General features: G+C 40.1%; 1 protein-coding gene across 1 annotated transcript in view; it reads left to right on the forward strand.

Moving 5' to 3' along the window:
* LOC111595959 (neuronal acetylcholine receptor subunit alpha-7) overlaps nucleotides 1–26,245 on the forward strand; it is a 120,839-nt gene that overhangs the window by 66,034 nt on the left and 28,560 nt on the right. Inside the window, exons 3-5 of the mRNA XM_030223480.1 lie at nucleotides 7,619–7,663; nucleotides 10,765–10,874; nucleotides 14,553–14,733. Coding sequence (XP_030079340.1) covers nucleotides 7,619–7,663; nucleotides 10,765–10,874; nucleotides 14,553–14,733 — 336 coding nt within the window. The remainder of the gene's footprint in view (nucleotides 1–7,618; nucleotides 7,664–10,764; nucleotides 10,875–14,552; nucleotides 14,734–26,245) is intronic.

A 26,245-nucleotide genomic window follows, 5' to 3' on the forward strand; every position in this document is an offset into this window, starting at 1 on the left:
CATGTGTGTGCATATAACTATCTACCGCTAGATAGATAGCTATATATCCATCTCTCTCTCTCTTTCCTTTGTGCACACTCTTTTGGGTATTTAATTAGTTGTTTTGCTTTTGCATTCCTTTTTGTGTTGCGGTTGTTTTTCCAGTATGAAAACGTTTTACACAATGCAATCAAAATCAGCATTTGGCAATAAAAGTAATGATGGTAATGACAATAATGATGATAAATGCATTGTTGGATAAAAATATTGCAAAATAAAAAAACTTACCTTTATTTCCAATAAATAATAGTTTTAAGATAATAATACAAATGATGCAGATGATCATGATAATGACGATAATTAAGAAAATTAAAAATTAAAAATAATTTTAATTTTAATTATTTCAATATTAATTAATAATCTAATAATAATTTAAGCAACAAAATAAGAATGAATAAAAACAAAAATTATATAAATAATAATATAATGACAAGAATAAAAAATTATAAATGTAAAATTCTTATTATTAAATTAATTAAATCACTGTCGCTACATCTAACGTTATTTGATATCATAGCTCTCAACTTTGCCAATGTCAATGCACTTAAATGCTTGCCGACACTTTTGTCTGTGTTTCGCACAGTGTACTACAAACATGCATAGAAGCATTCAAAAAACATTGTAGCAATCAGATCCGCATACATGTGTTTGCCTGTATGCAGTTGTCTCCTTCTATATGTATACGTAAGCATCCGTGTGTGTGTGAGTGTGTGCACCTTACACAAGCGAAATAGGTCCGTAACATAAACAAAGGCGCTATTTTTAAATAGAGCGATGCCGACACACTATACACACACACACACAGTCATTCACAGACACAGCACAACACAACACACACACGCTCAAACACACACGCACACTCGCATAAATACACTTAGTTTCATTCAATTAACGTTGGCCAGAAAACGAGCTACCGCGGAATGGGAACGAACGAGTGTGAGGGAGCGAGTGAGCTGCGGTTGAGCATGGTTTGCTGAGAGCATACTCTGCTCTTATTGCACTGTTCGTCTAGAGTTTCGCTCACTCACTTGCTCGGTCGCTTGATCCATCTCTCTTGCGCTACTTACTGCATCTGCGGCTTGGTTTGTTTGTGTGCAATTCAGCTGCTACCGCTGCTGTTGTTGCTGTGTTTGCTGCTGTCGTGGTTTCTGCCGTTATTCAGCTTTGCATACGCTGCGTGCCGTTTTTTATATTTTTTTTACCGTTCGCTTTTTTTATATTGTCACTGCTGTTGCTGCTGCTCCACTTTGCATGTTTTTGTTTTTGTGCTCGCTCCTCGTGCAGTTGCTGTTTGCATAGACAATTGTAAAACAAAGCCAGCCAGCATCACGTGAACTTAAAGAGCCCGACGCAGCGGCAGCGACGGCAGCGTTGTCGATGTCTGTGTTTTAGCATAGTAAGCGCTTTGATTGTTTATTTGCGTCAGCTCGCACAATACTAATTTCTCTATTCTTCCTCTCCATATGTATATCTGTCTCTCTCCCACTGCCGCGGACGTAAACGAGTGTCTGGTTAGCTTTTGCTGTTGCCTTTGATTTGCATAGTGGCCACAGTGGTCGCCGCCACAGACTCTTAAATACACACGTACCTTCACTTGCATATATATATATATATATATATATGTATATATATATATATATATATATGTATATATATATATATATATATATATATATATGTGTATGTGTGCTGCGACCAGTCGCACATTAAATCGCCGGCCATTTATCAGCTGCCAATTGGCTTTAAAGCTGCAGCGCTCAACTTTTCCAATAAGCAACTTTTATCGCCAGCTTGTGTTGCCATATCAGCTGCACACACACACACACACTCTCTCTCACACGCACATTCACATTTATACATTTGGCAAATATATGTAACAGGGGCCACACAGGTACGCACGCTGTGAACTCGACCCAGTCAAGGTGAAGGCAAATGTCAGCAGCCCACACACAACGGAAGTGTGCAAGCAGCAGCAGCAGCAGCAGCAGCAGTTGCCGCCGCCATCCGCCTACCAAATGCGGCGCTCCTCGTTTCGCTTTTAATTTCCTTTGAAGAAAACTTATCACCCAGCACGAAATGCCAAAGAAATAGCAATAAAAGAGAAAAAATAAATATATATATATATATATATATATGTATGTATGTATATATAAAACGAAATGCCACCGGAACTTAAAACCTAGTCCTGCTACAGAGCGCGAGAATAACTTTTGCTTTTGAAGCAGCGACAGCAGCAACAGCAGCAGCGACAGCGGCAGCGGCAGCGGCACAGGCAATGTCAATGGCAACAACGTCGCTGGCGACGTCGACGCAGCTGCAACTATGTGTGTGTGTGTGTGTGCGTTGAGTTTGTGATTTAAAAAGTGCATTTGATACCCGTGGCAATGGCAGTGAATTCAGCCTTAGTCAAAGCTTCTCTGTGCGTGGTGTGTGTGTGTGTGTGTGTATGCTCACACTCTCGCTCTCGCTCTCACTTGTCTGCTTATGCAGCGCTGTCACTTGCACGTGGCCAGCGGGCATGCGCTGCAAGCTTTTGTTCTCCTCTTCATCTTCTTCTTCTTTTTTTTTGTTAGTTCCACTTTTTGCTGACCAAGTCGTGCCCGCTTGTCCGGCGGCAAGGCCAAAGCTGCTACGGCAATCGGATTCGTTAGGCTTATTAACGGGCTGCAGCGCCTGCAATCCTTTCATAAGTACCTTAAATACTATTTGCTGATGTAAATATTTAAATATATCAACAAATTGTGTCTCGAATTATAAAAAAAAACAATGCAATATTGCATTATTATTCGCATTTCATGCACAGAGATTTAAGCTCAATGATTAAAAATAATGTGTATAAAAACGAGGTCGGTTTAAAAAGTATATGCATACATATATATATATATATATATATATATGCATATATTAGGACTGCGTGAAAAAGTCCTCGGCTCATCGAGCATTTTAAATAATTCATGACGACTTTGTTGCCGCTCGAGGAGCAAAACAATAAAACAACACAGAAATACGCATGCATCGATGAAATCGTGTGATTCCGCGGACATTCGTCAGCAGCAAATAAATTGAGTAAACAAATGTCGTTCATGAATTAATTCAAATAGTCGAATATTCATTGCACTCATTAATTGAGTAAGCCGAGCATAAGTGTGAAAAAAGTTTTCGATGATTGATTGACGTTGATTGATGATCCTGCTATCAGGCCAAGCAATGGTTGCTAGAGATAAGCTTCTCGAATAAATATTTAATTCAAATATATATATATAGAGAAGGCTATGGAATGATTGATTGATTGATGATGGAGCTAGTAGGTTAAGTACGGGCAGCTAGAGACATGGTTAAACTTATAGAGAATTGGGTGTACACTGTAAGATATAAATGAATTTATATTTAGCAATAAATATAATTTATAAATTTATATAAAACTATATAGTACGACAAGCTTTGCTTGATTGATTGATTGATGATTGATTGATGATTGAGCTAGCAGATAAAATTGTAGAAGACATATTCTGTGAATTGTTACAAGTATTGTAAAGCAATAAAAAACAGACACATAGAACTATGTCTGCGGTGGATGATTGACTGATTGACATATATATGAAACCGGCCAGACTTTAATGATTGAGCTGCATTGTAAAGTAAAAATAAAATATAAAATGACGAAAATATCTATCCCATGATTGATTCATGATGTACCGAGCAGACCAAGCCCTTAGAGCTTAAAGCTTAAAATAAGAAGTTGGTAATCGAAATATATATAGGACTGTAGGTGGTTGTGATTGATTGGCTGATTGACTATAGTATGTAGAGGCCTTAAAATAAAAGCTAGATTGAAATTGTGAGAGTAATTGCATAATCTTTGATTATTTATGTATATAAATCAAACCCATTCAAATCCAATTATTTCAGATCGTATTCAATGCGCTTGACATCGATTGACAACTGCTTAGCTGACACTTTTTGCACTTATGACTAAATGCTCCATATTCAATAATAGGAAATACTTATTGTGTGTGTGTGTGTGAATGAGAAATGTGACTGGCAAAAGGCAAACAAATTTTACGTTGATTATAATGTGTGGATGATTTATGAGATGAGCGGGAGAGGCGGAGGGCAGGAGCAGGTCTATGTTTGGCTCGTGTTTGATGACGAATACAACATGTAATTCGCATATACATGACAAATGACTTGCCATTTATTACAACGTTGACACAAAAAAAAAAAGAAAAGCAGAACGAGCCAAATGTATCGATAATCGTTGTAAAATCAGAGTCAAAACTCATGAGAGAAATGCAACAATCATAATTAAACGTAAGGGACACAGACACATGCTGTAATGACAATTTGCAATGATTATTTTCATGTTGCAGTCGTTTCAGTTGCTCTTGTTGCATGCAACACAGCTCGACCTAAATACTTCAATTGTCTGCGCACAAAGTGCTATCAAATATCTTCAAGCATTGACTTAATGACATCAAGTGCATCAGAGACAGGCAGCTACTCTTCAAGCAAGTGTCATACGTCGATTGTGATTGACTCAGATTAAGATATATTCTATCTGTCTCTTTCTGTCTCCAATCTCTCTACTTCAGCTCATTATTTCATTATTTCTCATTATTTCTATATCTATTTCCCTCTATCTGTCACTTGCTCGCTCTCTTTCTCTAGCTTTCTCTCTCTTTGTCTCTCTCTTACGATCTCTCATCTGCTTCGCTATCTCCCTAAAAGTATTTGCCTTTCTCTCCTTCTCTCTTTCTAACACTCTTGATGTTCCTTCTACGTCCATCTCTCTCTTTTCAAATGGAAGAGCGGCAACGCCCGACTTGCAGCTACCCGTACCACTGCGCAGCGCTGCTATGGCAATCAATCTACGCTTCTTTTAAAGTTTCACTGCTGTAGTGCCAAAAGTTGTACAAGGCAAATACTATTGGCCTGCCGCAGAGATTGATTCCATAAGGAAATATCATTAATTTACGGACTTAGCCAAGCAAATTTTGGGTCAGCTCGAACTGAAGCGAGAGTATGAAACGGACTGCAACTTAAATTATAATTAGAGTTAGCTCTCAGATAGTTAAAGCAAACTGTAGACACAGGCAAATTTAACGAGCACACACACACACACACACACACTCACACACACACACACACACACACAATTTCAGCCTTTGCTTTGATTGTGAGTTGCACATTTCAGGATTCACCTCATCCAAATGCCAATTTGCTTTGCTATTGCGGTTGTTAGGGTGTGCGTGTGAGTGTGTGTGCGTGTGTGTGTGTGTCTGCTGTTGTGCTTGGGACTGAGAAACCTTTTTACAATTTATAACAGATCTTGTACAATTTCCTACTCATGCTCTGGGGGCCACGCATACTTCCGCCTTTAAGCAGCAACGTTGTTGCTGTGGCTGTTGTTGTTGTTGTTGTTGTTGGGTTTGATTTCCTGTTTTTGGGCGAGCGCTTTTAGTTTGCCATTTAACAAACCGCAAGCACACATTCGTCACCTAAACTGAGGATTTGGCAGCGGGCGACGGGCGGCGGGCGGAGTTGGCATTTGCCTGCTTGTCGATTTCTGTTGTTGCCACTTACAAATTGGCTTCTGGCCACAAAATGCCCTCGTTTGGTCACAAACAGCCGCAGCAGCAGCAGCAGCAGTATCTAATAAGCCAAAAGGTCAGACAGTGTTACCAAAAAAAAAAGGAAGAAAATTTCGACTTCGCATCTGAGCCAGATTCAGAAAACGCTGCAATTTGGTCAACAAACTTCGAATGCCGCGCACGAAGTGGCACATCATTTTGAGGAATTCAGTTTTTAATTTATATGTTAATCATGGCGCGATGCCGGGAAAGACTCAGCGCCAACTGTCCGCGGCTTGATTATGAAAATGTCAACAAGGCCTTGGCTAAATGAATCGAATGCTGCCAGCGGCTCGAGTGCAATTTAGCCAGCTCATTGTCTACTTTGATTTCCGTTCTTTAATGAGCAACAACAACAACAGCAACAGCAGCCATCTCTTCCCCTGACAGCCGCTGTGTGTGTCTGCTCATCAATGCGTCTAACGGTGCGTATACATAACTGAATGATAATCATTGAATGCGAAATATATTGATTCATTCAGCAAATATTATATTTTATCTTGAGCAGCAGCGAGAGCCAAGCACTCGCACTCTGCACTGCCTGCTGCACAATTCAATTGAATTCAATAAAAAAATAAATATAATTCACTCTCGCTCTCTTGGTCACTCCCGGCTAATACCATTAGCAATGTAATTCAGTAATTTGCTTGAGCTTGTTTATTTCTTTCATAGCTATTTATGTGTTTAGCAAATAATATGGCAGCCAGGCAAGCGGCAAATTGTGCACAATACTTGGCAATTCTATAGCTGCAGACAGCAAATAGAGTAAATATATCTGTCTCTATATACAGGTATATATAAAGGTATATATATATATGTGTGTATATATATTAGCCAAGTTTCTTTGATGCTGGCAACATTAGACTTTTATAAAATTTTCTTTATATAAGACGAAGCATGTATCAAGGTTATTAAAATCTGTGCGCCTTTCTATGCGCTTCTCATGCAACTAAAGGCTGCCAATGGCGCAAAGTGACCAAGCTCGACTGCAGCCATTTTAATTACAGCTTCTTCAGCAGCTGCTTAACTTATCAATAATAATTAGCAATTAAAAATTTTAATGATGTTTGCCATTTTGGCATAAATTGTTAAAGGCCTTCTAAGTGAGTGGATATGTTTGAAAAAATGTGTTTTGAAACTTTCGACTCATTTGAGTCGTTAGCAAGTTGCTCGTCATCCTGAGCTAAATCAGAGCACAGCTGAAAAGTTTAAGCATGAGCGGCACAATCTTGAGCAGGTTATTCTGGGGATGTTAGCAAGGTGGACCCAGAAAATGCTCTACATAGCAACGATTGGCTAATAATATATAATGGCATAGATGTAGCTTTAAAATAAAGTTAAAGTTTATGTTAAATCTGAAAGCGTTTTTAATTTATTGCAATTTCTTTTAATATTGCTCTTAATTGGTCAGCAAGTTGCAGTCAGGTTTTTCACACAAGAATTTCATAAATTAATTTATGGTTGTCTGTCACTCTCTCTAACTCTCCGACTCTCTCTATCACCCACAAAATGAATTGAAATTGCTCAAAAGGCTGTGAAAATTGCATTGGAAAAGCGAATGTCAGCAAGTGTCTGCGGTAAACCGTTCAACATTAAACAAGACTCAAAGCGCAAAGCTGACTTCAATCAAAATCATATTCGATTTGCACTTCTCTCTCTCTATCTCTGTATCTCGAGTGGCCCTATCTCGCTCTCGCTCTCCTTGACAACAGCCTGATGTTTGTTAAATACCAATTGAAGATGTTTAAATTTCATTTGCATGCCATTAACTTCGAGTGTGTGTGCAGAGGACCTAGGCGCAGCGCTGCTGTGTCACATAATTTCTATTGACTCCAGCTCAGTTGACATCAATTTGTCTACCTGTGCGGGGCCTTGGTCAAATAGAAAACTCTGAAGTTGTTTGACATTTTCATAGCTTATATTGAATGCTCTCTCTTTTTTCATTGCAGGACGAAAAGAATCAGCTGCTCATCACGAACATTTGGCTCAAATTGGTAAGTTCGAAATTCTTTTCAACTTTAAGTATTAAACAATATGGAAAAGAAGCATTACTCAAATGCCCGCTATCTGTCTCTCGGTGGCTCATATGAGTTCTGGCCATAAGATTTGTTGCCTTTCGGGCCATAAATTTGCCTCGACCTAAGGCCTCAGTGCAACAAATGAAATTGCCGCAATTTGTCAAAAGGCAACAACAAAAATAAAAACAAAATAAATAGAAAAAAATATATATATTTGAGCTAAAAAAGAGGCACTTGGAAAATTAGATGGGGAGTGGCAGAGGGAGAGCACAAAGCTAAAGAAATCGCTTAATAGCTTCAGATGCGTAAATTGCGTAAATGCCGCAAATGCCATCAGCCTTGACATTCGTTTTGCCACGCGCTTTTCCCACTCGCTTTTCATTTTCCCAGCGCAATTTCTATTCGCATTTGCATTTGCTGAGCCCGCAGAAATCCTTTCAATCCCGCGTCGTTTCGCCACGCTCGACCTGGCCCGCGGCATCTGGCAAAGCAGTTGCAACAAATCAAAGGCCTTGCCACTTAATTGGCAAATCATGCGGCAACATAATTAGCCAGCCAGGCACTGCCTCAAAGACTTCCAATCTCCACGTTTGAATCGAATTTCAATCAATAATAAACTCAATTCGCTCTTAATGCACTTGGCAGAAATATTTTCTGCATATTTGCAATAATTGCAATAGACCAAATCTCAAATGTTTATTGAATTCACCTGAAACTTTAGACAAATATTTTATCAAATTGCGCATGAAATCGATTTCGCTATACCCTGTAAATCGAGCGAGGCACACGCAGGCATGATTGAGCTCAGAGGAAGCTGCAAGCTATTGACAAATTTGATTGATAGTTCTTTCAGTTATACAATGGACTAAAAAACAGCTACGGCCAGCTACAGTCACAGGTGGAGAAAGTTGATAACAATTTTTTGGCATTGGCCAAGAATCTGTATTTTATAGAGGGTGTTTTCTTTAGAGTTGCACAACTTTGAGCAGGCAACACTGCTTCACTTAATAATTTAATTAATAGCTGAGATTTGTCTTTTGTTCAGTTTGCCTTGACATTTTACATGTCTGAGTAATATTTGTAAGTTATTTAATATTTTATTGGAAATAATGACTTTGCTCGTCAAACTTAACATGCAACTTGTCAAATTAATGGCGTACGGAATAATGAGGCCCCTTTTTGGTTGAACGGGCACGTCAATAAGCTGAATTGTCTTAGTTAAAATAGTGAGAATATTTCACAAGCTTTTGTAGAAGCCGCATTACATGCACAGAAAGTTACGGCTTGGTATGGGCTGATGCAGTTCATATGACTTCAGAAACAATCCTGAACATGATTGTGAAAATTGTTGACTTAAATTAACAAAATGACAAAAGGCGTATTGAAGCATTAATGTCAATAAATAATCTATTGAGTAATGCTCATTTAAATAATATTGAAAATATATTTTATTATTTTATTATAATTTAAACTTGTATAGCTCTAAAAAAAAACAAGGCAGTACAAATATTTCTTAAAGTTTATATGCAATAATTATATATACAATAATTATATATACACTAATTAGTGCTAATATTAGTCCAAATAAATATACAATAGATATATAGCTGCGCAGACAGCACTTAAGTTTTGCTATCAAATTAATTATAGTGCTTTTGGGCAGAGTTCGTGTGGCGCTGGCCACGTGTCCGGCCGTTCCGGTTGAGGGCAGTCAGAGCAGCGTCTGTATGTAGCTTGAATGATTAATATTTGTAATTATGCGATAGGTAAATGGATGGCAATTGCTTGTTATATTGATTAATCGCAGCGATCAACTGCAAACACGACAATTTCTACACATTAGCAATGGGCAGCAAATCGATGCGCTAATCGCCTCAAGCGTCACAAAAGCAACAAATTTAATTACGGTAACTGGCTGTCCGCCAAAGAGTAGAGGCACATCAACACCAATACCAACAGCAGCACACACACGCGCAGTCATAAATGCGCACTTAACGATGATTGATGATTAACTCACCTTCCTCCCAATGCATATGGTCGATCAATGGGGCAAGGTGTGTGTGTGTGTGTGTATTAGAAATTGCTATGCGTGCGTGTGTGTGTGACCAGGGCTAATTGATATTTAGGTTAATTAAAAACTCACAGAATAAATTGACAATTTGAATTGCAGTTCGAATAGTTCAAACTTTGATTAATTACATAAGGTTAATTGATCAATCAAACAGTCAATCATCTGCCTCAGTCTAGCCTGTCAATCACTGCAACAATCATTATGCCTGTTCATCAATCAGTCCCAATCAATATATTAGACATCAATCAAAGTGCACGTCTGTCAGCCACTCAATCTGTGGGTAAATTGCTCTCTCAATCAGTTGCTCAATCATCCAGGCATGCCATCAAAATAGCCTGTCGCACTCATATATGTTGTCTGTCAATCACTGCGTTGTCAGTCCATCAAACAAGCATTTAGTGAGTAAGCGAATCACTTCTTAAGTCCTTTAGTCAGTGCACGTCAATCAACCGATCAGTTAGTCCGCTATTTTGTGGGTTGTTCAATCAATCAGATAGAAACTCTCTCTATTAAGCAGTTACTCAACTACACACTTAGTCCATCAGTCAATCATAAAGTCCCTCAATCAAACCAGTCAGTCTAACACTCACTCAATCAAGCATGTCTATCAATCATTCAATCAGTCAGCTTGTCATTAATCCACTCAATCGCTTAAACGTTTAGTGAGTCTTTGTCAATCCTACGATCAGTTAGTCTGTGCTTTTCTCAGCTGGTCAATCAATCAATCACACATTGTCTTTGACAATTTCTTACGATTTTCAATTTAAGTCTCTTTAAAAAACATAAAGAAAATCTATTAGGTTTCCATCGTAAAATTTCGTTTCGTTTTTGGTTTATTTATGCCACAAATGGAGTCTAATTAATTAAGTCGGACGTCAGTGACAGAAATCCTTTTGTTGCTTGGTATTGCGAACCGCCCTCGCTCCAGCCGGTGCCAAAGTAAACAAAGAGCCGCACATCAATTTACTATCTCAATGCATTAAAATTTTTTATTTATTTTTTATAGGAATGGAACGATATGAATCTGCGCTGGAATTCCAGTGAGTTTGGAGGCGTACGAGACTTACGTATACCACCTCATCGCTTGTGGAAGCCCGATGTGCTCATGTACAATAGGTGAGTGACTATAAAAAATAATTGAGATGTATCTTAAATAGATTAAGACTTATATATTGAATATTATTATATAATAATGAACATTTGTTGCATTTTTTATATATTAATTTGAAGTTGAAATTTAGTGTTAGCAAAACTTTCAATTGGAAATCATAGTGAAGACTGTTTGCGGCAGACAGCAGCAGATGTGCTCAGGCCCAGAATATATATTCTTGGTTAAGTAATAACCGCTAAGGGAGCATAGTTCAGAGCTATAAGACTTGACTGCCATGACATCAGTGCCATAGAAGTTCAGTTAATTGAGCATATATCTGTTATTCAAAAACAAATTCTGCCAGACGCATATACAGAATCTTGCAGAGCATAGGCACATACCTAGCTACCTGTCTAGCCTTTCCCATTTCAAAACTCAATTATTTCAGCACATTTCCAACATTTTATGAGCTGGAACCACAAAATGCTAAAAATTACTTCAATTTTGCACACATTTCTCCCAAAGGCAAGTAGTTTCTAAAAATAGAAACCACTCAGCATGGGCGGCCGGGTATTGCGAGGTCTAGCAACTGCTTTCAGCTCTCAAAAGAAAATCAATTGGATTTTTTCTCAGCCTGTTAAATATTGTTCGACTTTGATTTAAGATGCGAATCGCATTGCAGCCATAAATCAAGTTGCAGGTATTATTTAGTGAATGGCTTTCACTTACTTTTCGGCTGATTAAAGGCGAAAGGATTGTCCTAACAAGATCAGCAGGAAGTGGCAACGGGGGCAATAATAATAATGACATCAATGAGGACAGGCAGTAAAAATGATTGCGAGTCGATGAACAGGACGCAAGTTGCCACCTGGGCTGAGCAGGTGTTATGGCTGTTGATGATGCCACCTTGACAGACGGCAGCCAATTCAATTGGGCTGCGCCTTTTATGGCCCCATACGCTGCTTTATAATTCTGCAATAAAAAAAAAAAGAAGAAGAAGAAGAAGAAAAAACAACGAGCGATTATTGCTGTAGCCCGTTGCTATTATTGTTGTTATCATTATTGGCTTTGTGGCAGAGGCTTTATTGCTTTATTCATATAATTTTATTTGCATTTGCAACTTTTGTTTCTCGTTTCCCTTTTCATAATAACGAAATTGTGTTTATTTTGGAAAAATCCTTTTCATGTTTATGAGCTGCCATTTGTTTGCCTCGGCCTCGCCTCCGCCTCGCCACGCCACGCCTCCGCCCACTCCTTTGTTGTTATCAATTTTATTGTGATGGCGCTATCCCTTTGCTGGCCACGCTCGGTCCCCAATTTGCCCCAAATTGTGTTTATGCGTGTTTCATATATGTTTATCTATATGTAAATATGTTAAAAATTTGTTCAAATTATGTGAAAATACACTGAAAACAATTTGTAGCAAAACTTCAACTTTCTTCACGTCTTTTTTTTTAATTTTAATTGTTTGTTCGACTGTCATTGACTTCAGAAAGAAGTTTCTTCATTTGCCACGCCCTCAAAAGGCGTATAGATTTTAATACTTCGTCGATATTCGAATTTTGACTTTCTAACTGTAAAGCTGTGGAAGACACACGCTCCCAATGGCCAGTAATATGTCCTCTATATCCTTTTGATATGGCTTTGTCTACGAGAGTTTACGTTTAAAATTTCAAGTCCCCAGCACTTCATCCCTGCTATACCAGATGTAGTATACCTCGATTTGCCACGCCCCTAGTAGGCGCACCAGGTAAATCTAAGCATTTTATCAAACCTGGCTAGCCGTGCGTAAATGTTTGTATCCCGAGCTTCAATAGGAGCGAAATGGCGTGCACTCATTACCCACAACCAATATACTCTTTCACTTCGTGAGCGAGTATTAAAATAACTAGCTGGCGAAAGCCTTAGCCTGACAATGTTGTTGTTGATTTAGTGATTTGAGTGTTGCTATTAATAATCTCAAACAGAAGAGAGAAGCTACTGCAGCTGCTAGCTGGCTTCTACGAGGTGTGCTCAGAAAGTAGCGCGAACTCGGGGCTTGCATCTAGTCAAATTTCTATTTGTCTCTTGGCGTTACATTGGCACTCATGCGGGTCACCAATTCGAGGTTCCTTGATGTAAAAAAAGCATTTGAAGTGCTTCAAGAAAAGGAAAGGCATTGGCCCTTATTGTATAATACGTGATGGGCATTACTTAGAAGTATCCCAAATCATAAATGATAATAAATGTGAAAATTTGTATTACAGATTGCGCCTTGTGGCAGGGACAAGGCCACAATATATATATAAATTTATATATATCTTATATGTAGGCAATAATGTCATAGTAATTTCTATTCAATAAAGTTCAATTTATTGATACTTAAAATAAACATTTTCATTTTATTACGATTTAAGCTTGTGCAGCTCTATAAAAAACATTCAATATCAATGAAAATACACAAAATGCGAGCTACTTTTCGAACAGAATTCGTTTAGGCGCCACTGTAACTAATATTAAGCTAGCAAAATGCAAGTGAGGTATTGAAGTATTTTTTAGATGTAGTCAAGACTAGATGGATTGATGCATTTTGCAGCTTCAAATTTGGCCAAAAACTCGCTTTAAGCCAAATTTTATTTTTTAATTTTTTTTTTTTTAGCTGCGGTCCGGTTAAAAAATATTGTAATCTATTGTCAGGCAGCTGGGCGAGAATAGTCTTTAAATTTGTTCAGTTTTTATGGCAAATAATAAAGAGCGAGAAGGCCGAGCAGCCGAGCAGCTGGCAGCGCAGTAAACGCACAAATTTTAATGCGTATTTGGGCAAGTTTTATGACAAAGTAAATGACTTGCTGGAACAATGGCCAAGGCGGCAGGAGGAACAATTAAGAGGGGCGCACTTAAAGGGGCGAAACAATGCCGAATTGTACAGCAACAGCAACAGCAACACACACACATAGAGAAGTATTTTATGATAGCTACTTGCATGTGAGCAGAGCGGGAAGAAGTGGTCTCTGCGTCTCAAGACGGCCGAGATTTTGATGATGTGACTACAATAGATGGCACGCCGGCATAATGAATCATAATTTAACTGTTGACATGACCAGGCAAGGGAGACGGCAGCTGGGCCAGGGGCGTCGGGTGGCCGGGCAATTTGGGATTGTGAAAATAATGACAGTGCGAACAACAATTCACAGCTGCGACACTTTATACGTTCAGTGTCTGAATTAGGCCGGCAGGACGACTTGACGATTTGACGATTTGACCAGCAGCGGCGCTGTACAGCTGGAGCGATATACCCGCTAAAGCGTGCCAATGGAATGGGTATAATTAATAAATATTAAATAAGTTTGCCAGCGGTAAAAATTGAACCGTACAAAATGAGCAAACGCTGCTCACGCGCCGCATTGCCTATAGATTAATCATTAATCAGTGCCAGGCCGACGCACACACACACACACACACACACAGCCAAAGAGCTCTCATACGACGAGCGCAGCTGCCAGTGCAAAAATGATTTATGCTCAAAAGTATGCTACATAAATTTCCATATGCGCCGCGGCAAGACTTCGACTGTAAAAAAGGGTCTTATTAAAAGCGTCAACGTGGCCGCTTTAGTTCTAACACACTCACACACTCACACTCTCACACCCATACAGACTCACACTGTCACTCATATGAGTATTTGAAGTCCTGACTTATGCATTGCTTTGCAATTTTGCTTGCAGCGCGGACGAGGGCTTCGATGGCACCTACGCCACCAATGTGGTTGTGCGGAACAATGGCAGCTGCTTGTACGTGCCGCCCGGCATCTTTAAGTCCACCTGCAAAATCGACATCACCTGGTTCCCCTTCGACGATCAGCGCTGCGAAATGAAGTTCGGCTCCTGGACCTACGACGGCTTTCAGGTGAGTTCAGCAGCAACTTGCACCTGATTACACCTACATATATATATATATATATATATATATATATATATATTTATATGTGCCTGCAGCGGACAGCAAACAATAAATATGCTGTCAAGCTTAGCCAGGCGCTTGCAATTAATAAAAATCCCATGCATAAGTCAAAGCCACAAAAATATGAAAATCAATTAATTTCTAACAATGAAAAAATCACAAAAAAAGTTGAGTTTTAAAGGCGCCACAAATGAAGCTAAGCAGCTTTAGATTATACCTTTTTTATTTAGAGTTTGTTGTAGTTAAGTGCCTTAGCCTTAACTAGTTGGCTAAGTCTGTAAGCGGGCATAGACAATGAAGCAATGCAGCAAACCTTTTTTAAAATATATTTTTTTTTAAATATTGGCTGAACTGATAAGGAATCAAAACTTAGCTTTATTTAAAAAGATTAAAGCAAAGTATAATAGGAAAAAATTGTAGCACTTAAGCTCGATTGATGTAGAAAGTATGCTGCTTTAATGTTGCACGTAAAATGCGCGCTGTTCTGTTGATGCGGCGTGAACAACATTTTATTTTTTCTATTCTATATGGACTCAAGTTCCTAGACCTAGTTGTCATTATTAGCCAGACTAGATGCAAGATGAGCATTGTTCAATGTGGCAACCCACGCTGTTTGGTCCAACTGAGCTAAGTGTCTGCACCTTGGAAGACGCTTTTGATTAGATATGAAGACAGCAGCTGGGAAAATGGAGCTTACTCTCTGCAGCAGTTGAATCTATATAATTTGCAGCGCTGAGTGGGTTGAGCTATAATCCCATAGTTTTATTAAAAACTTTGCTATTTTTTAGCATAAGTTTAGCAGGCTACTTATGAGGCTTTCGATTGCTGTTTTGAGGGCGTTCGCCTTATTCAATAGATGGAGTGCTTTCATCAACTTACCTGACGAAGCACCACAGTTAGCCACTGTGAAAAGCTGCTGCAACGCGCTGCAATCTCAGCATCCATACATAGCTGCAGATAGAGGCATGGCATGGGGCACAAGTGTAGTCAGCAGACCCTCGCATATATCCTAAAGAAGCTGAAGAAAACTTAAGTTTCTATGCCATATTTTAGCTAACTACATACAAATTTAAGACAATCCATAGTGAAGCCAGCTCGCAACTCGAAATTTGCTTCTATTACACAATTAAATATTTGCACAGCTTTCTTTTCTCTAGGCAAATTTATTTAAATAAGTCGCCATCGATGCTAACATCAAGAAGTCGACTCACAGATTAATTAGAGCAGCGCTTGATTTATTTTGCTATTTACATTCGATAAGGGCACTCATTAATTATGAATGTCCAATATACATAGTGTATTTATAGAGAGAGAGAGAGAGATGCTGCCTATATATGCGTGTGAAAAGATGCTCGCCAGAGTTAGTTGAGTTTATGACAAATTGCATTTGCTGCCATTTGCCACTCTTGTGCGATTTCGTAGGCAATGAGTCAGCAGATTTCTGAAAATAAACTGTTATTGCGTTAATAAACTGACCAAGGCAGCAGGGCATATGTGTGCGGGTGCCAAAGGCAATTGGTCAAGAAAAGATTATAATTGTGACAAATTTATGCACTGTGATGCGAGCAGCTCGATGATGTAGGAATTTCTGGCTGAATGTAGGATAGGGCGCATGGTAAAAGCTGATTACTGTTTAAGGCCAAGACACCAATGCGTATCTCTGGCAAATTGCATCGCAGCTGCGTTCCAACACCCAACGTCACCAGCTACAAAGAGATAAAAGCAAAGTGACTTAAATTTAATTAGGAGCTGATTAATGTAATTTGGATTGGCGTTAAATTGTTAACACTCGAATAAACTAATGCCGGACGCAATTTATTTAAATAATTTAATTGTGAACGCGTCCGCAGTTCAATTGGCCAGCAATGGAAGCTGCCCCAGCGCCGTTGACAAATTAACAAACATTTATTTAAATAGTTCAATGAACAGGCGCCACAACTCTGTCAGGCGATGCCAATGCACAAATATCCTGCGAATATCGACTATAACTCGAAGAATCTATTTACTATGATGAAGCTGATGACGATGATGCAGAGCAGCTATTATAGAACTTGTGTCAAAGCTCATGCAGGCTCTGTGATCTTGTTTAGCTGCTCCTTCACTCAGCTCTCAATGGCCTCTGCAGGAACCTCACTTTCAGAAACGAGAAATAGATGCAGTTGGCCCAGGTCTCCAGCATACTTCATATCTTGGCTTTGACCAAAGATTCAGTGCAGTTTCTGGGCGACATATTTGAGCTGAGATCAAAATTGAATACAAATCATGGGGGCCAAATATTTAAGCCATTAGAGTAAAACTAAGAATTGGCCATGCGCTCTACATTTGGAGTGCACAGATCACATATAAATGCCATACAATCATCTATATATGCATTATACAAACTGCCATATCACGCATACGCAGCGTATATACCCAACGCCACAGCTCAAGTAATAATATTATAAAATAAAAGTCATGTAATTCTCAATAATAATTAATGCCACACATAATTGTGTTGGGCACTGATTAAATTATTTAATTTGATCAATTTGAGTGGGCGAGGGATTAAAATCGAATCGAATTGGCAGCTGCATTAAATGTAAACAATACAATTGTATTTAATGGGAACGATAATTAATGCTGACACATTGACTCACACACATGCCCCTTTAGTATCTACTAAGAAACACACATACGCCTACACTCAAAGGGGCAAGCCGTATGGCTAGACATATCTCATTTGCAGCGCACTGCCGGATGTCCGGCGCTGGGTAATCTATAAATATTTTGTTAGCCCGTTCGTTCAGTTGACCTCAGCCGTAGCTGCGTCGCTTGCAAGAGCCAAGACCTAATGAATACAGCAGCTCAAGCAGAGCAGCAGGCGAGCGGGGCCCCAAGTGCAGTTGGCTCTTGTTTTGATATATGGTTGACTCATTTAATTGAATTTGGCATATTTAAATCAAGCTAATTAGTTAATTGGCTTGCCACTTGCCATTGGCCAAATTATAATAATTTATGCTCACGGCTCTGCGATTCGTAAACGAAGTCGAGAGAGTCGATTGCAGAAGAAAAATGTAATTCGATTAATTAAATTATTTATTTATGAGCCGGCGCGAGCCGACAGCTGCGACTAGCAAATACCCAGTGCAGTTGGCAGCGAACAGAGCGGGCGTTAGGGTAGCTGCCAGCCAGGCATACCCCATACCCAGCCATACCCAATCGGTGTTCATCTACATTATTATTGCTTGTAAAAATCAATTAAGTGCTCGGGCGAGTGAAATGCCCAAAAATGCAAATATTTCAGTTGAGTGCACAATTTATAATGGCCACTAACACACTCACACACGCACACAGACACACACGCACACTTGTATAGACACTAAAGTTGCATAGAAAATTAATTATTCATTTGAATACAGCGAGAAATTTGGAAATGGACTAAGTGCACGATAAGTTGGACGAGCAGAAACATTAGTTTGACCAACAATTTCCATAATTTGCAAGTTTTACTCTATTATAGTAAAATGTCATGCCAAGCGCAACAGAAAACAATACTCAACTGCTCAATAAATTGCCGAGTCAAGCAGTTTGGCTAAAGTCAAAGCTGTAAGCCTTTAAAAAAAGCAGCTTTTTCCTAAAAGCTACAATCAATGTATTTGTATTCGTATTGAAACAAAACTCACAGTTTTTTAGCAAATTTATAAAATATATTTTTAATGAGTAGAAGAAGCAGAGAAAAGCAAGTTAAAAACAGCGGCGTTTATGGCGTAACTGAACAGTTACGTATACCGAATATTCCCGAGTTGCGTATACTTCATATTTTATTCACAATTTATATAAAAATCAAAGAAATACAATAAAAAAATATAATATTTGATATCGTTCTGCTTTATAGCAGCATTTTCAAATGTATCGAGTTGACTCACTATTTTTTTATATATTATAATATTTTATAGACCTAAAGTTTTTAATTAATATCATATTGCACATATATAACTAGTCAATGACAATGCACTACAGCTACATAAATCATATGAGGAAGGCAAATGGAGCAGTTCTGGTATAACGTATACTTAATATTTGCATAAAAGTGATATTTTAAGCGAATACTGCTATATACAAAATGAGAGACTGAGAGATGGAAATGTTACAGTCAGACGTCTGCCTAATAATTGCTATTAAATGCCCATATATGCTCTAGCCTCACATAATAAGTTGGTATAGTACGGCGTATACTTAATATTTTATAAACAAAAAGTGCATCATACGTAATATTTAATGTAAGTGCTTATTGACACACATAGAGCTTCCATATGACTAAGCATAACATAAGTAAGGCGTATACTTAATACGTTTCAGTTCAAAGCTAATTTAATAATTAATGCGCATACGTAATGGCTCTTGCTTACTGAGAAGTAGAGAACAAATGCTTGTTAGGGCAATTTATTAAAGAAGCAATTAGCATGTGATGAGGCAGTAATATTTGTTGCTCTTAAACTGATGGAGCTAGTAAGGGAGACAGTCAGATGGCAATAGCACAGCAAGTCAGATCCTTAGTATTCCAATGCATCCACTCATGCGCGCATGCATTTACAGGGTATACAAATAGTCAGATTTTAGGTAGTAGCAAAAAAGTCGACTTTAAATCAAACACAAAGAAACACTCACACATGCAATTACAAAAATAGTCAAAGCGCTCATGTGCCAATCTGCATACACATACATACACACACACACACATGAACTAAATGCAAATATGCAGCTGTATGTGTGAGTGTACTCTAATCAGCAAAATTTCATTGGCAGAAAAACTGGCAGCCAACTTGGCATGGCCTGCCAAACTTAAGACATGCACACACACACATACACACACAGAGACACACACACATGCACACATGCACAGTGACTCGTCACATACCATCGCACAGTGCATTAATTTGCATGGTAAGACGCGGACATGGGAAGGCCAACGAGCCAAAAGTTTGCTGCCAACTCAAAGTCAGCGCCGGAAAGAGAAGGCAGCATAGAGCTAAAGAGAGAGAGAGAGAGGGGGGGGAAGCGGTATATGGAGTAGGGAATGAAACAGGAAGCAAGAGTGTCGATTCGGGTGAGGGTGGCGAGGCGTAAGGCAGCAACTGCTCATAACCAACTACGCAACATTGTTGCCACTATTCTCTTAGCCCGGCACATTTTTTGGCACACAAAAGTTGACACGTAAAATATTAAAAAAAAAAAAGAAAAGAACGTTAGCTAGCAACGTTTTTCAAAAGTCGTGTGCAGCCTCAACTATGCGGTACACAACCACACGCACACGAAGCGAACTGCATGCATTCCGCGTCTTGTGTATTAAATATGCCAGAAAGGCCAGGCGGCCAGTCAGCCAGTCAGCCAGGCAGCCAGGATGGATGCCAGAATGCGTTCGGCTTCTTTGGCTCAGCTCGGCGACCAAGAACAAGCTCAAGAAAATGCCAAAGGAATTACAAAAACAAAAAAAACAAAAACAGATTTGGCACTAATATAAGATCTAAGCAGTCGTTAATCTCTGCCAACAAGGCCAGCGCAGGCTTAAAGCCATTTACGCCAACAAACTGTATTTCATTAGAGATGCCCTGGAATTTCTCAGACACAGAAGACTCATAGCTAGGACTCAAGCACACGCCACAGACATCATAATCGAGAAGCTTCAAATCATTCCTAGATTTCTACTTTTCAACCACATTTGAGCCAACTTATAATCAAATGGCAAAGCATATCAAGCATTTCAGCTACTGAGTGTTGAACAGCTGCTGTCATATCGTTATCGCAAATAGTATTGCTCTTGCCTGGTCAGCCTCTGGCTGCCACAAAAAAAAAAGTATTAATAATATATAAAATATTCAACTTTATGAAAAGTTCTTTAAGCCATGCGCCTAGCTTTAGAGTGGGCGCTTAAAGGCTGCTGAAGAGGTAGCTGATGTCCTCGTCTATCTGGGCAGCTGAAGGGCATTCGCTGCTTGATTAGCTGAGAGTTTTCTTGTTGCCTGCGCTCGTCAAAAAACTTCTCACATTCGTGCCCCGCAGCTGGATGCCATACAAATCTGTCTATATTTATATAGACTGAAGCATGATGGCCTTGTAGAGCGGAAAGTGAGATGTGAATCACAGTTGAGAAGGCTGTTCATGCAGCTCAGCTTCAAGTTGAGCTGCTGAGCCATTCAATTTAGTCAGCTGTCCCGGCTGAGATACCTGTGTCAGCGTGTGTGTGTGTGTGTCGAGCTGAGTAATAGCCTTAAATGAATCCAATTATAATGTATTGATTGACATTGATAGAAAATACTGGCCCCCCGGCATCCAGCGATGCCATCAAGTCGGTATTAAAACTAAATATTTAATCTGCATAAGCCATTGGGCGTATGCTATGAATTTATAGTTGTCTGCAATTGTAAAGATATTGATTTCAGGCCAGAGCACTTAGCCCAGCTCTAACTAAAATGTTCTTACATTTTCGTGCAGAGTTAATCAAAAACAAATACGAAGACTTTAGGCGGCGCCAATTTCCATGACGTGGCAGACCAAACGTGCAGGGCCAGGCCTCGGCCAACGGCCTCGACGTCGGCGCTGTCAAGTATTTTAATAATATCAACGTAAATATTACATTTATCAACTGACAGTAACGTGGCAGCGGTGGCAGGGGCGCTGGGGCGCAATGTCACGCCCAGATGCGGCCGGGCGACAGAGCACCTGACGCTGCCGAGGCGTCGGTGCTGTCAATCGAAACGAGTTGTCGAGCTTAACTGGCGATATGCGACAGTAGACACGCTTAAATCAATATGCATAATGGCCGGAGACCAAAAACTTGATAATCAGACGCCAGTCGACAGTCGCCAATTGGCAGCTGGCAGCTGGCAGCCATTTCAATTTATCGCGCCTTAAATCGAGCTGTGACAGCGCCAAAGTTTATTCAATAAATCCTTTAGCCAAAGTTATTGACAAAGCTTTTAATTGCTTTCGAAAACGCCAGCCAGCGTTGTCAGCTAACCCAAACGCTAACAGCTCCACTGCTAAGCCCACCCACTGCTGCTGCTGCTGCTGCTGCTGCTGCTGCCTGCTGCCTGCATGTGCTTGTGCCTGCCACGTTTTTAACTAATTGCAATAGAATTTCGGCGCTTTCATGTCACAACGGTTAGACAGTTCGTCAGCGACAGAGACAAAGGCAGCTGCCAGCCGCGCTGCCTAGTCAAAGCGCCCTCCCGTCCAGTGCCAAGTTCAGCCGCGCTCAGCCCGGCTCAGCTCATCATCAAGCTCAACTCGACTCAGCCCGTTCGCATTACTGCCACGGCTGAATACCCATCAAATGACAGTGTCACTAGGGTAGGCACTGACATCTAAACACGCTGATGATGATGATGATCTTAACTCTCTGTGTATATATATATATATATAGTGTTATATGAGACAGGATATCTGGCAGACAAGTCAATTTTGACACGAAATTGCCTAATCTTGTTAGTCTCTTGCTTTCTTTCTGCATTTTGTGCCAATGGCTCAATGACGCTGAGTGCCAAATCTGTAAAAGTGAAATGCAAAAATGGCTTCAGCATCCACCCAAATGCTCATCAGCACAATGACATTGCCAGTTGAGAGGATGCTGCTCACTTCTGCTTATTGAAATGAAAGTTTGCCTTTGACTCTGGCTGTGAATGTGAGCTCTGATTTTGCACGATGGGCACCATTAGCGGCGATTAGTTATGTTCCTATCTGTCATATGTGGCGCGTCATGGATGTCAAGCGAACAAATTTCGGCATATTGAAGCGACAGTTCGCTCTGCATTATAAATGAAAACGTGCTCACTTTTCGCCTTCCTCATCGCATTATGTTATTGCCGAGCGTCTTGTGCACCTTTATCAAACGCAAATAAATAACATATTCTTAACCCATTTGCTCTTTCGGCTAATAATTTCCAGCTAGATTAGAGCTGCAAGTCTCCAACAGCACTTGAAGTGGCTGGCCATAACTTGGAGCCGTGATTACTTCGACTGCACAGCTAATGCCGAGTGCCTTAAAAGGTTTATAAGTTATGCCGGCTGGCGTTGCCCAAAAGGGTCAACATCTCGTTGGCGCTGCCGCAATGGGGAATTGTCAGCTGGGCCGAGGCTCGTAAAGTACGCACAAATAGCTAAGGCAAAAAGGGCACGAACGGCTCTCTGCTGTGCCGGACGTGCTTGACTCTCATAATAGATGGTCAACACGTTATTCAGCTCGCAGCTCACAGCTCACAGCTCTCAGGAGCATTTTTGGCAGTAAATGGACCGCAGGGCCGTCGCCACTTACCAAGCCCTGGCGAGCATTGGCTTTATGCCTATATACTCCATAGTTTACGCCGTGCCACGTCGCACGCACGCACATAGTAATCAATATCAATTAAAGATGCCCGATGCACAAAGTACTCACTAACTGCCTCTTGGTCAGCTACAAATTATGGCCTCTTGGCCGAGTGCATTGATCTTTAAGAGTCGACAAATATATAAATGGAATTAATGCAACTAAGAAATGTCTTAACAACAGCTCTGCAACCCAGATTCATTATTCAACAGCAGCTAAAACCTTAAAGAAATCTCATCTCTCGACACTAAACATCATCCATAATTCAGCAGCTTCAGCAAGTGCCAACAATTTAAATACAGCTCAGCTACGACTCTCTAATTGACTCAGCCACAAGCTGTCAAGTGGCAGAAGAAGAAGAGCAAGATTTTATGCTATTGTGAAGAGAATTATTTGAAAAACTATTTTATTTCATAGTAAAGTTCGCTCTTTGTAGCTAAGTAAGGTCAAAACTCAATTTGAGATCTATTTGCATGTTTTTTTTAAAGGCATACAAGTCTAAGTCTTTATAAAAAATAAAAATAATTTTTTAATATCTATAAAATAGTCAATATTAAATAGACAATTTTATGACATTATTATTTCAATATAATTTTGGTTATTTCGATAACCTAACATATATTTTCACAATCACGACCTTCATCGCTTTTGAAGTCACATACATCAATGACTTCGTCAGCGCACAAAGCGCCAAAGCACCACGCCGTAACCTTCTGTGCATGAAATGGCGTTTCAACAAAAGCTCGTGGATTATCCGCACTCTAAATAAATGACAATTCAGCTTATTAATGTACCCGTTCAACCAAAAATGAGCCTGATTATACTGTACGCCATACATGACTGAAGTGCACGATAAGTTTGACGAACAGAGCCATTATTTTGATGAAAAATTTCAATAATTTACCAATGCGACACTGGCGAGTAAAATGTCATACTAAACTCAACAAAAAGCAACTAGCAACTATTAAATAGATTGTCAAATAAAGCAATGTTGCCAAATCAAAGCTGTATGCCGCTAAAAAGAACAAACAATGTGTGCTGTCAGCAAAAGGTTTAGGAATAGCAACATGTAGACTAATGGCCTTCTCTGTGATTCTCATGAATAAAATTAGAGTTCAAGTCAAATTGAGTTAGAGCTTTGCTAGACTTGCCAGACAGTCAATCAATCAATCATTCAGTCAGTCAGTCAGTCAGTCAGTCAGTGCTTCAGTCCATGTGCAGCCTTTTCCATAAGTGAAACGAAGCTAATTAAATATTTTGCTCAACTCAAGCAGTTGCAATACCCGTATTTGACTTGACGTCAGCTGACAAAGCCCAACTTGACGCTTAGCCAAATAAATGGCGCAACAATGGCAAGACTGGAGCCATGCTTCATGCCTGGTTAACTGGCCAAAAACAATTTGAAAAAAGCTGGCAATTACAAGCCAAAAACTTTTGCGCAGCCCGCATTTGCGAAATACTTCAAACAAACACACGCACAGACGCACACACCCACACACAGAGTTGCCAGGGAAAAGTCATTTCATTACACATACGCCGCGTGCGCCGTCATCAGAGCGAACAAAGCGCATCGCCACGCCTCCATGCAGCGCCCATTGGAGCTCAGTTGGCGGCTAATTAGCAGGCGGCAGCCCGAAGATGGCTGCGCATAATTGCATGTTGCATTAAATTAAAAAGCTCTGGCGTAGGCGTCTCACACACACACACACACACACACGGACAAAGTTGAAAACAACAGTAACAGAAACCAAATTGAAAATTATGAAAAGTGCAGAATAATATTAAATTGTTGGCAGCAGGGGCTCAGCTCTGTTGGCACACATTGTGCGTTGAGTTCTGCCCACTTGCTCTCGCTCTCTCTCTCTCTATGTCGCTCTCTCTCTTTCGCTCTGTGTGTTGTTCTATGTTTTTTTGCAACAGTTAAAAAAGTGAATGCGAAATGCTTAAATCAGCCTCGAGATTATCTGGGTTAGTAGAATTCGCGCGCATTTCCTGCTCATTTCAACCGCATTTTAATGTGACAGAGAAAATTATAATAACACAAGTAAGGGAAGAAAAAGCGCCGTAAAGCAAAAAGTGAATACTTGCAAGACCACAACACACAGCCAGTGCGAGCGAGCGAGCGGGGTGCGCCAGCCAACACACAGGCTCAACAAATTACGAGCAACGAGTATTTTTATAATTTACACTGACTTTTTCCCCAGCACCAAAAACGGAACAGCCAAGGATCGAGTGGGCGCTGCGGGCAGAGAGAGAGAGAGAGAGAGAGAGAGAGAGGAGAGCAGAGTGCTGCTATTGTCTTTTTCCGCAACGCTCCGCAAATTCCATCGGCAACCAAGGCAACGGCTCTATATGAATGGGCTGGCACTGCTAGTATATGAAATGGGGTGGCAAGTAATCAGGCGCAACCAGCAAACTTTTACTTATAGTTAAATGCTGCAGCGGCAGCTGCAGCTGCAGCTGAAATACTGACAAAAACTGCCGGACGAACCGGAGCCGGGACGGACGGCGGGCATTGGACAACGGCCGCTGACAGGAAATGGTGGCTGGCAAACGGGCGGGCAGGCAGCCTCATCTAGGCATATCCCATAGCCCAACTATCATTTCTATTCCCCAAAGCCGACTCTGTTTGGACTGCGCTGTGTGGCGCCAACAAAACAGTCATTAAGCCCTTGCCAGGCAGTCAGCGCAGTCAGCGCAGTCAGCGCAGCCCAGCAGCAGCAGCCACGCAAAGCATTAACATATACACATATACATATACAAATACATATACATATATATAGATACATGCACAGTGCAAATCTGTCTATAATGAACAACAAATCCGCCTAATGCGAAATGTTTTGAACTACACACAATGCAGGCCCTAAATACAAAGCTCTTAAAGCCAAATAGTCAAGTCGATACAGTGCGAGGGAGCAAGAGATACATATACAAAGAGATGCAGTGCTACAGTGAATGGAGGGAGGGAGAAGCGAGAAATTAGAGGGAGCAAGAGAAAGTGAAAGACAGATGCATGGAGAATGAAGGAGAAAGTAAAACAGAGACAAAGAGAGGGAGAGAGTAACATAGAGAGGAAGAGACAGATAGAGAGAGGGAGAGAGCGAAAGACAGACA

This window comes from Drosophila hydei, unplaced genomic scaffold (assembly GCF_003285905.1).
Source record: "Drosophila hydei strain 15085-1641.00,03,60 unplaced genomic scaffold, DhydRS2 tig00000215-arrow-arrow-pilon, whole genome shotgun sequence".
Lineage (NCBI taxonomy): Eukaryota > Metazoa > Arthropoda > Insecta > Diptera > Drosophilidae > Drosophila > Drosophila hydei.